The 12,063-nt window shown below is 37.0% G+C and overlaps 2 protein-coding genes across 3 annotated transcripts in view; both read left to right on the top strand.

The window, feature by feature from the left end:
* Positions 1-12,063, top strand: part of LOC113113858 (RING finger protein 44) — a 1,123,463-nt gene that overhangs the window by 17,621 nt on the left and 1,093,779 nt on the right. The gene's annotated exons all lie outside the window — the stretch shown is intronic.
* LOC113113841 (protein FAM184A) overlaps positions 8,517-12,063 on the top strand; it is a 98,619-nt gene continuing 95,072 nt past the window's right edge. For both annotated transcript variants that reach the window (XM_026280343.1, XM_026280342.1), the window contains exon 1: positions 8,517-9,406. In XM_026280343.1, coding sequence (XP_026136128.1) covers positions 9,227-9,406 — 180 coding nt within the window. In that variant the 5' untranslated portion in view covers positions 8,517-9,226. The remainder of the gene's footprint in view (positions 9,407-12,063) is intronic.

Below are 12,063 nucleotides of genomic sequence, written 5' to 3'. Positions count from 1 at the left end.
TAAATAGATATAAAAATAAATATAAAATAGGTAAATATAAATAGTGTTCTTTATAAGTGGATAGCATGTTCTATCCACTAAATCAGAAAGATGTATTTTAATGTTGTCTCATAACATTTTTTTTTTCAGGTACCTTTATTTGTAATTGCATAGACATAAAACCATACATTGTTGACAAGGATTGTGCTATATGTAGTGAAGTGAAGTAAAGCAACATGATGGTGAAGTATAATAATAACAAATACTTGGAATTTGTGGAGTTTATCCCATCCACATGCACCTGGCATATACTTTGTATATTTACACATTACTCCTGTCATTGGGTCAACAGTGTATGGTTTATGTCTATCCTTTATGTTTTTGTAAGCATAATGAACTCTTAACTCTACTTATCACAATTTTGTTAGTTTGGACTTAGTCTGTCTTTCATACTTTGTCATTTGACCTATATTTTGTCTCACATTTTGATTACATAAGTTCACCTGTGGTGTTGCTAATTATTTCATTTGTTCTGTCTACGTTACGTTCTTGTCCTTTTAGTTTGACTTTGTCGGGAAATGTTTTAGACCTCATGACTGCTATCTGTGGATACCCTTTTCCTATTTCATGTGGAATAAATACCTTCTGAATCTTCTCCTATGTGCACCTTTTTCTACAACCTAGCTTCAGTGTGAAACTACAAAATATAAGGTTCTTTAAAAGTTTAAGATCTTAAGAACTACCATCACCATGTTTCAAGTAAAACACTTTATTAGTAATATGTAGTAACCAAACCACAATAAAATAAAATAACTATTCACTCATGCAAATTAAATACATGTAATTAATTGAAATAATTAGTAACACTATATTTCAGAGTCTATTAATTAACTAGTTGCTTATAAGTATGCATATTTATAGAATATTAGCCATTTATTAGTAGTAAGCACATATTAACAGAGGTGTAAAATACTTGAGTAATTTTACTTGAGGCAGCAAAAGTTGCGTTTCCCCCGCAAAAAAAAAAAGTTTATTTCTTTATTTTTTCTGTTTTGATAGAGCCATTAGCTATGATAAACTGAATGCACAAAATAGTGCAAATAAAATCTGTGATTAAAATTTAAATACTATTAATATTTTTGTGGGACTTTTTTCTCATGAATGTAATTAGTCACAAATAACAATTTATCAATATTTGCTAGGAAAAAACTATAAATGCCCAAAATAAAAATTGAAAAGATTAATTGTCCTTTTAGACAGTGACGCTGAATAGACAACACAAATAAAATGGACTTTAAAAACGTTAACGTTGTTTGTATTAATTCTATGACTCTACTCATTAATTGAACACATTCTAGTATTCTGTTTCGAATATATTTCTAGCCTCTCCATCACATCTTGCTCATCTGTCACAGTCTTATGTCTTTCTGTCACTTTCTTCTGTGAGTGTTGTGTTTGTTTGGTGCCATGTGCTCTCTCCTGTCTTTTTCTGATCCCACCCACCTTGTTACCTCATTATTGTTTAGTTGCTCCACCTGTGTTTCTCAATTGCTCCCGGACTCATTACCTTCACTCCGCACAGCTGTTTCATCCACTCACACACTTACACAAACACACCTGGTGCCCATTGTCAATGAGTATATATTCTCCACTCTCTAACCACTCTGTCAGGCTGTATTAATTGTGAAATGTAAATTGTGATTTGTAAGTGTTCCTGATTACTCGTGTTTTTGCATCTTGGCTGCGTCTGCTCTTGTCTCCGTGATTTGTTTCTGTTTTGTTTTGCCTTGTTGGCCTTTTTGTTCTCATTTATTAAAAAGTAATTTATTCCCTGCACTTGGACCCAGACCCTGTTTTTCTCCACTGCTCCGTTTCTACCACGCCCTGACATCTTCAAAGGGATAGTTCATCCATAAATGAAAATTCTATCACCATTTACTGACCTCTGTCATCCCAGATGCTTATGACTTTCTTTCTTCACATGAACACAAGCAAATAATTTTTATTTTTATTTTGGACATGCAATTCCCTAATAAGCCACTTGGGGTAAAACGAAAGGTTGTGAAAAATGTCCACTGTCCCCTTCTATTGATTGACAGTGGTTTCATGTCTCTGTCTCCCTGCTGTAGAAAGTTATTACAAAAAGAAGGTTTATTTTGGACATGCAATTCCCTTTTCTACCAGTAGGGATAAAAATAAAGGTTGTGAAAAATGTCCACTGTCCCCTTCTATTGATTGACAGTGGTTTCATGTCTCTGTCTCCCTGCTGTAGAAAGTTATTACAAAAAGAAGGTTAATTTTGGACATGCAACTCCCTTTTCTACCAGTAGGGGTAAAATTCAGGGTTGTGAAAAATGTCCACTCTCTCCCTCTACTGATTGACAGTGGTTTCATGTCTCTGTCTCCCTGCTGTAGAAAGTTATTACAAAAAGAAGGTTAATTTTGGACATGCAATTCCCTTTTTTACCAGTAGGGGTAAAAAGAAAGGATGTGAAAAATGTCCACTGTCCCCCTCTATTGCTTGATACTGGTTTCATGTCTCTGTCTCACTGCTGTATAAAGTTATCACAAAAAGAAGGTTCATTTTGGACATGCAGTTCCCTAATCAGCCACTTGGGGTAAAATTAAAGCTTGTGAAAAATGTCCACTCTCTCTCTCTACTAATTGACACTGGTTTCATGTATCTGTCTCAGTGCTGTAGAAAGTTATTACAAAAAGAAGTTTAATTTTGGACATGCAATTCCCTAATAAGCCACTTGGGGTAAAACGAAAGGTTGTGAAAAATGTCCACTCTCCCCCTCTATTGATTGACACTGGTTTCATGTCTATGTCTCCCTGCTGTAGAAAGTTATTACAAAAAGAATGTCAATTTTGGACATGCAATTCCCTTTTCTACCAGTAGGGGTAAAAAGAAAGGTTGTGAAAAATGTCCACTGTCCCCCTCTATTGATTGACACTGGTTTCATGTCTCTGTCTCACTGCTGTAGAAAGTTATTACAAAAAGGAGGCTAATTTTGGACATGCAATTCCCTTTTTTACCAGTAGGGGTAAAAAGAAAGGTTGTGAAAAATGTCCACTCTCTCTCTCTACTGATTGACACTGGTTTCATGTCTCTGTCTCCCTGCTGTAGAAAGTTATTACAAATAGAAGGTTAATTTTGGACATGCAATTCCTTTTTCTACCAGTAGGGGTAAAATTAAAGGTTGTGAAAAATGTCCACTCTCTCTCTCTACTGATTGACACTGGTTTCGTGTATCTGTCTCACTGCTGTAGAAAGTTATTACAAAAAGAAGGTAAATTTTGGACATACAATTCCCTAATCAGCCACTAGGGGTAAAATTAAAGGTTGTGAAAAATGTCCACTCTCTCTCTCTACTGATTGACACTGGTTTCGTGTATCTGTCTCACTGCTGTAGAAAGTTATTACAAAAACAAGGTAAAGTTTGGACATACAATTCCCTAATCAGCCACTAGGGGTAAAATTAAAGGTTGTGAAAAATGTCCACTCTCTCCCTCTATTGATTGACACTGGTTTCATGTCTATGTCTCCCTGCTGTAGAAAGTTATTACAAAAAGGAGGCTAATTTTGGACATGCAATTCCCTTTTTTACCAGTAGGGGTAAAAAGAAAGGTTGTGAAAAATGTCCACTCTCTCTCTCTACTGATTGACACTGGTTTCATGTCTCTGTCTCCCTGCTGTAGAAAGTTATTACAAATAGAAGGTTAATTTTGGACATGGAATTCCCTTTTCTACCAGTAGGGGTAAAATTCAGGGTTGTGAAAAATGTCCACTCTCTCCCTCTACTGATTGACACTGGTTTCATGTGTCTGTCTCACTGCTGTAGAAAGTTATTACAAAAAGAAGGATTATTTTGGACATGCAATTCCCTTTTTTACCAGTAGGGGTAAAAAGAAAGGTTGTGAAAAATGTCAACTCTCCCCCTCTATTGATTGACAGTGGTTTTATGTCTCTGTCTCACTGCTGTAGAAAGTTATTACAAAAAGAAGGTTAATTTTGGAACATGCAATTCCCTTTTTTACCAGTAGGGGGTAAAAAAAAAGGTTGTGAAAAATGTCCACTGTCCCCCTCTATTGATTGACAGTGGTTTCATGTCTCTGTCTCCCTGCTGTAGAAAGTTATTACAAAAAGAATGTCAATTTTGGACATACAATTCCCTTTTCTACCAGTAGGGGTAAGAAGAAAGGTTGTGAAAAATGTCCACTGTCCCCTTCTATTGATTGACACTGGTTTCATGTACCTGTCTCACTGCTGTAGAAAGTTATTACAAAAAGAAGGTTTATTTTGGACATGCAATTCCCTTTTTTACCAGTAGGGGTAAAAAGAAAGGTTGTGAAAAATGTCCACTCTCCCCCTCTATTGATTGACACTGGTTTCATGTCTCTGTCTCACTGCTGTAGAAAGTTATTACAAAAAGAATGATAATTTTGGACATGCAGTTCCCTAATCAGCCACTTGGGGTAAAATTAAAGGTTGTGAAAAATGTCCACTCTCTCCCTCTATTGATTGACACTGGTTTCATGTCTATGTCTCCCTGCTGTAGAAAGTTATTACAAAAAGAATGTCAATTTTGGACATGCAATTCCCTTTTCTACCAGTAGGGGTAAAAAGAAAGGTTGTGAAAAATGTCCACTCTCTCCCGCTATTGATTGACACTGGTTTCATGTCTCTGTCTCCCTGCTGTAGAAAGTTATTACAAAAATAAGGATAATTTTGGACATGCAATTCCCTAATAAGCCACTTGGGGTATAACGAAAGGTTGTGAATAATGTCCACTCTCCCCCTCTATTGATTGACATTGGTTTCGTGTCTATGTCTCCCTGCTGTAGAAAGTTATTACAAAAAGAATGTCAATTTTGGACATGCAATTCCATTTTCTACCAGTAGGGGTAAAAAGAAAGGTTGTGAAAAATGTCCACTGTCCCCTTCTATTGATTGACACTGGTTTCATGTCTCTGTCTCACTGCTGTAGAAAGTTATTACAAAAAGAATGATAATTTTGGACATGCAGTTCCCTAATCAGCCACTTGGGGTAAAATTAAAGGTTGTGAAAAATGTCCACTCTCTCCCTATATTGATTGACACTGGTTTCATGTCTATGTCTCCCTGCTGTAGAAAGTTATTACAAAAAGAATGTCAATTTTGGACATGCAATTCCCTTTTCTACCAGTAGGGGTAAAAAGAAAGGTTGTGAAAAATGTCCACTGTCCCCTTCTATTGATTGACACTGGTTTCATGTCTCTGTCTTACTGCTGTAGAAAGTTATTACAAAAAGAATGATAATTTTGGACATGCAGTTCCCTAATCAGCCACTTGGGGTAAAATTAAAGGTTGTGAAAAATGTCCACTCTCTCCCTCTATTGATTGACACTGGTTTCATGTCTATGTCTCCCTGCTGTAGAAAGTTATTACAAAAAGAATGTCAATTTTGGACATGCAATTCCCTTTTCTACCAGTAGGGGTAAAAAGAAAGGTTGTGAAAAATGTCCACTCTCTCCCGCTATTGATTGACACTGGTTTCATGTCTCTGTCTCCCTGCTGTAGAAAGTTATTACAAAAATAAGGATAATTTTGGACATGCAATACCCTAATAAGTCACTTGGGGTAAAACGAAAGGTTGTGAAAAATGTCCACTCTCCCCCTCTATTGATTGACACTGGTTTCGTGTCTATGTCTCCCTGCTGTAGAAAGTTATTACAAAAAGCATGTCAATTTTGGACATGCAATTCCCTTTTCTACCAGTAGGGGTAAAAAGAAAGGTTGTGAAAAATGTCCACTGTCCCCTTCTATTGATTGACACTGGTTTCATGTCTCTGTCTCACTGCTGTAGAAAGTTATTACAAAAAGAATGATAATTTTGGACATGCAGTTCCCTAATCAGCCACTTGGGGTAAAATTAAAGGTTGTGAAAAATGTCCACTCTCTCCCTCTATTGATTGACACTGGTTTCATGTCTATGTCTCCCTGCTGTAGAAAGTTATTACAAAAAGAATGTCAATTTTGGACATGCAATTCCCTTTTCTACCAGTAGGGGTAAAAAGAAAGGTTGTGAAAAATGTCCACTCTCTCCCGCTATTGATTGACACTGGTTTCATGTCTCTGTCTCCCTGCTGTAGAAAGTTATTACAAAAATAAGGATAATTTTGGACATGCAATACCCTAATAAGTCACTTGGGGTAAAACGAAAGGTTGTGAAAAATGTCCACTCTCCCCCTCTATTGATTGACACTGGTTTCGTGTCTATGTCTCCCTGCTGTAGAAAGTTATTACAAAAAGCATGTCAATTTTGGACATGCAATTCCCTTTTCTACCAGTAGGGGTAAAAAGAAAGGTTGTGAAAAATGTCCACTGTCCCCTTCTATTGATTGACACTGGTTTCATGTCTCTGTCTCACTGCTGTAGAAAGTTATTACAAAAAGAATGATAATTTTGGACATGCAGTTCCCTAATCAGCCACTTGGGGTAAAATTAAAGGTTGTGAAAAATGTCCACTCTCTCCCTCTATTGATTGACACTGGTTTCATGTCTATGTCTCCCTGCTGTAGAAAGTTATTACAAAAAGAATGTCAATTTTGGACATGCAATTCCCTTTTCTACCAGTAGGGGTAAAAAGAAAGGTTGTGAAAAATGTCCACTCTCTCCCGCTATTGATTGACACTGGTTTCATGTCTCTGTCTCCCTGCTGTAGAAAGTTATTACAAAAATAAGGATAATTTTGGACATGCAATACCCTAATAAGCCACTTGGGGTAAAACGAAAGGTTGTGAAAAATGTCCACTCTCCCCCTCTATTGATTGACACTGGTTTCGTGTCTATGTCTCCCTGCTGTAGAAAGTTATTACAAAAAGAATGTCAATTTTGGACATGCAATTCCCTTTTCTACCAGTAGGGGTAAAAAGAAAGGTTGTGAAAAATGTCCACTGTCCCCCTCTATTGATTGACACTGGTTTCATGTCTCTGTCTCACTGCTGTAGAAAGTTATTACAAAAAGAATGATAATTTTGGACATGCAGTTCCCTAATCAGCCACTTGGGGTAAAATTTAAGGTTGTGAAAAATGTCCACTCTCTCCCTCTATTGATTGACACTGGTTTCATGTCTATGTCTCCCTGCTGTAGAAAGTTATTACAAATAAATGTCAATTTTGGACATGCAATTCCCTTTTCTACCAGTAGGGGTAAAAAGAAAGGTTGTGAAAAATGTCCACTGTCCCCTTCTATTGATTGACAGTGGTTTCATGTCTCTGTCTCCCTGCTGTAGAAAGTTATTACAAAAAGAAGGTTAATTTTGAACATGCAATTCCCTAATAAGCCACTTGGGGTAAAACGAAAGGTTGTGAAAAATGTCCACTCTCTCCCTCTACTGATTGACTCTGGTTTCATGTGTCTGTCTCACTGCTGTAGAAAGTTATTACAAAAAGAAGGTTTATTTTGGACATGCAATTCCCTTTTTTACCAGTAGGGGTAAAAAGAAAGGTTGTGAAAAATGTCAACTCTCCCCCTCTATTGATTGACAGTGGTTTTATGTCTCTGTCTCCCAGCTGTAGAAAGTTATTACAAAAAGAATGATAATTTTGGACATGCAGTTCCCTAATCAGCCACTTGGGGTAAAATGAAAGGTTGTGAAAAATGTCCACTCTCTCCCTCTATTGATTGACACTGGTTTCATGTCTCTGTCTCCCTGCTGTAGAAAGTTATTACAAAAAGGAGGTTAATTTTGGACATGCAATTCCCTTTTTTACCAGTAGGGGGTAAAAGAAAAGGATGTGAAAAATGTCCACTGTCCCCCTCTATGGATAGACAGTGGTTTCATGTCTCTGTCTCCCTGCTGTAGAAAGTTATTACAAAAAGAAGGTTCGTTTTGGACATGCAATTCCCTTTTTTTTACCAGTAGAGGTAAAAAGAAAGGTTGTGAAAAATGTCCACTGTCTCCCACTATTGATTGACACTGGTTTCATGTATCTGTCTCTTTGCTGTAGAAAGTTATTACAAAACGAAGGTTAATTTTGGACATGCAATTACCTTTTTTACCAGTAGGGGTAAAATGAAAGGTTGTGAAAAATGACAACTGTCGCCCTCTATTCATTGACACTGGTTTCATGTCTCTGTGTCCCTGCTGTAGAAAGTTATTACAAAAAGGTGGTTAAATTTGGACATGCAATTCCCTTATCAGCCACTTGGGGTAAAATGAAAGGATGTGAAAAATGTCCACTCTCTCCCTCTATTGATTGACACTGGTTTCATCTCTCTATCTTCCTTCTGTAGAAAGTTATTACAAAAAGAAGGTTAATTTTGGACATGCAATTCCTTTTTCTACCAGTAGTGTTAAAAAGAAAGGTTGTTAAAAATGTCCACTGTCCCCCACTATTGATTGACACTGGTTTCATGTCTATATGCCCTTTATCTAAAAAGCTATTACAAAAACACCTACTGAGCTATAACAAAAAACGAAGAAAGTTTGCACTTTCCCCACGGTCCCTAACTGAAGGCTCTGCTGAGAGCGTTCTCTCCCGGCTTTTTGCACATTGCCACGGCTTGCACGGGGCCGTGCTTATTATATCGAGGGAAAATATAGAAAAAGAAGGATGTGAAACATGATCAGCTTTGCCCTTTTGGCGGTCACACTGCTTAGATTTTTTTAGGGCAATTCGTTTTGGATTTATTGGCGTTTACCGCTGAATGTGTCACGAATATCGAAAACAAAACCAACTTGACCCCGCTCGGAACTGACGTCACGGGCACAGTGTAAACTGTTGAGATGATCCATGGTAACAGAGTCAGTGCAGCAACACCGCTCGCACAGACACACGCACGGGGACCGACAGAAATGCCTCGAACCTGGATCGCACCTGCAGCGGTTCTTGCTTCCTACAGACGAGCGGCGCTCGGACGCGCGTTAGACGCGACGTCGGCCTTTTAAACGCGACGTACCTGCCAGGAATCCAAAACATTTGATGTATTGCTTCTATAAATCTACTGTACGTTCACAAGAAGCAAGGAAACCAGCGACATGTGTGGTTGAACTGCTTCTCATCGCAGCGCCTTCGCTTATTTCTTACAGACTCCAATACGAGCAGATGATTTTAACCCGGATGAAATAATGACTCTTGTGGATTAACGCCTTCTTTGTCACTCCAGTTTTTGCTTTGTCGTGTTTGAAGGATCATCTGCCTTTACCATTTGCCATTACAGTCTGTATATTACAGCCATATTAATATAATATCGTGAAGATGGCGACTGGAGCGGGCTGGCAGCATTACTACAACCCCGCTAGCAGCGCTTCGACGGGGAAATATAACAGCTCCTCCACTTCTACATCCACCAGCACGTCCTTCCCATCCGGTTTATCCCTCGAATACACGCAGGACCTCCATCTGAAGATGAGCAAGAAGATAGCACAGCTGACCAAGGTAATTGTGCGCGCGTTTTGGGGATGCGTAATGCCATGTGTGTTGTTCTAAAGCGATGCGCATTGGAGGTGCCGGAGACCCCCATCCAAATGACAACAGGCTGGCCTTAGAATGCATAATGGAGTAAAAATGACCTGATCTGGTGTATTATTTTATTCATAAATGCATTACATTTCTTGATATGTCATATGTATTTTACAAAACTGTTGTATGGAAGTCTCACCAAAATCGGTTGTCAAAATGAACAAGAAACTATACAGCCTTAAATAAAAAAATGTATTTACCCAAAATTTAACCTAAAATAAAATGAAAACTGAAAATGTAAACATAAGAATTCCAAATAATAATAAAACTGAAATAGTTTTTCAACAATGTTAAAATAACACTTAAGGTATAGTAAAACATTTTTTAATTAATGTTTCATATGTATATACTGTCATATTACTGTAAATTCCTTTAAAAGCATTGTTAATTCAAAAATGTTGTTTGCAACTGTCAAATTAATATTTTGTTATCGTTATAAATGTATGTGACTGCTAGGGTTTAGAAAATGTATTTATTTATTTATTGTTTATACTGGCTTGATTTGTTAAAATCAATAATAATAATAATTACTTGATAGACCTCCTTAATACAGTACAAAACCATTTTACTGGAAAATATATTGTTCCTATGGGCCGGACTGTTCAAAAAAAGCATCCAACAACTATGTGGCAAGCGTGTGATCTCTTTAAATACGGTTTAAAAAGCATTCCTCTGTGCATCTCACGAGGTTGGTTGAGGGAAGCCCTGGATGTGCAGAGTGAGTTGAAAAGATATTTTGATTTATTCAAATTTTTTGGACAATATGTAATTCCCACAATGTCTTTAGTGTAAAGTCATAGGTTGATGACTTTGTGGATTGGAAACTGAAAGTAGTAATAATGAATGAGTGGGTGTGTCCAAAATTCAAATTTGGTGCTGTTCTAGTTCCCTCAAAAGGAAGCAGTGCAAAATCTGCCCCAAATCCATCTTGTGTAAAATATGCTGGTCCTGCCTGCAAGAATCATAGCTAAATAATCTGCAAACGCCTGCTAGGCAAATTTGTGTTTTGTGTCACATAAACACATTAGTTAACCGAATTTTATTATTATATTTAATTTTATTATTATTATTCTATTTTTTTTTTACTGAATGTCTACATGGACGGGAACAAATTAGCTTCATTGAAATATTTGTGCATATGAATTCTTAAATGATTTATTATGCTGAACCCAGTACGGTTTTATTTTGAACCCATTCATGCATTCCTGTGGCTTCTATGACGTGTTTTTTGGTTAAAGCTTGCTTAAATTCAGTTTGTGTAGGCTTAATGCCATCATACCATACTAATTTTAATTTAGTGCTTTTGATTGGTTGTCTGAAATAATTTACAACATTGATGATCCTCAATCATCAGTCTGAATCTGGTCGACCTATATAATCCTGCATTTTATATTAGTTTTTGGCTTTTTTTTTTTGTAGGGTTGGTGACATCCTGATACATTCGCTCACATTCAAATTGTGTGTGTTATATCTGTGGTTTAATCTGTGAATATTATCAACACCTGCTGTTTAGTGTGATCCTCTTAGCCTGATGGAGATATAGAAATGGCATGTTTCCAAAGCCTGCTGCAGCTATTAATTTTCAGGTTAGAGCCAGGGTTTCCACAGTCATGGACAACCTGGAAATATCAGTCTTGCAGCCCTGGAAAAGGCATGGAATATACCTTGTTTATAATGATTATAGTCAATATACATTATGTATTACAATATTTAATCAGCTAGATATTGATGGTGTATCCAGATAAACTTGCTTATGAGCCATAGTGATGTTCTTTTGTAATGAATTGGTGAAACCGGTTCACAGAATTGTGTGATCTTGAATCATTTGATATAATGACTGGATCTCTATAGTGTCTGGTTTGAAGATTAATATTATAGAGAAATAAAAGATATAATATCTTGACATACACAAAGCCTCTATTTCATGGAAGTTTATCAGTTTTTATTTTGAGGTAACTGCCTTTTTGAGTTGGTTCTTTTGTAATAAATAGTTCACGGAATGGTCGGAATGATTCAGTAATGAATCTGTCTTAATTTTTTTGTTGAAATAATTGCTGGATCTGTATGAGTGCCTGCTTTGAAGGTTAGTATTATAGAGAAAATGAAATATACTATCTTATTCACATACCCAAAGCGTGGGACAAAACTTTACATAGTTTGCTCTCTTATGCCACTGGATATATAAGCATTTTTGCATCTTTGTGTGATATGCAGCAGGCATAAGTGACTTGCTGAAGTTTTATGCTGGTTTGAGTAAAGCTGTAATGAGAAGTGTAATGGAACATTTATCATTTTTATGTTTTCAACATTTTATATCTTTCACAGTAAGTGCATTGTTAGTGCATTAGGACCTTGTCAGCCGCTTCCTCATGTGATGCTCAACATAATTCTATAGACTCATAAAGCTGAAACCAGTCTCCCTGTCTGGCCGTTTTCTCTCTGTTTATGGTTTACCTTGTCTGTACCTGAGTCTGTACCTTGGAATCCACACTTCCCAGTCTCCAGATGGACCCAGTCTGGATCTCACACACACACACACACAAGCCGTTTGTGTGAAAACATTTGATGCTTCT

This window comes from Carassius auratus, chromosome 14 (assembly GCF_003368295.1).
Source record: "Carassius auratus strain Wakin chromosome 14, ASM336829v1, whole genome shotgun sequence".
Taxonomy (NCBI): domain Eukaryota; kingdom Metazoa; phylum Chordata; class Actinopteri; order Cypriniformes; family Cyprinidae; genus Carassius; species Carassius auratus.
Note: the sequence above shows the minus strand (reverse complement) of the source record. Positions and strands in the feature narration are given on the sequence as shown.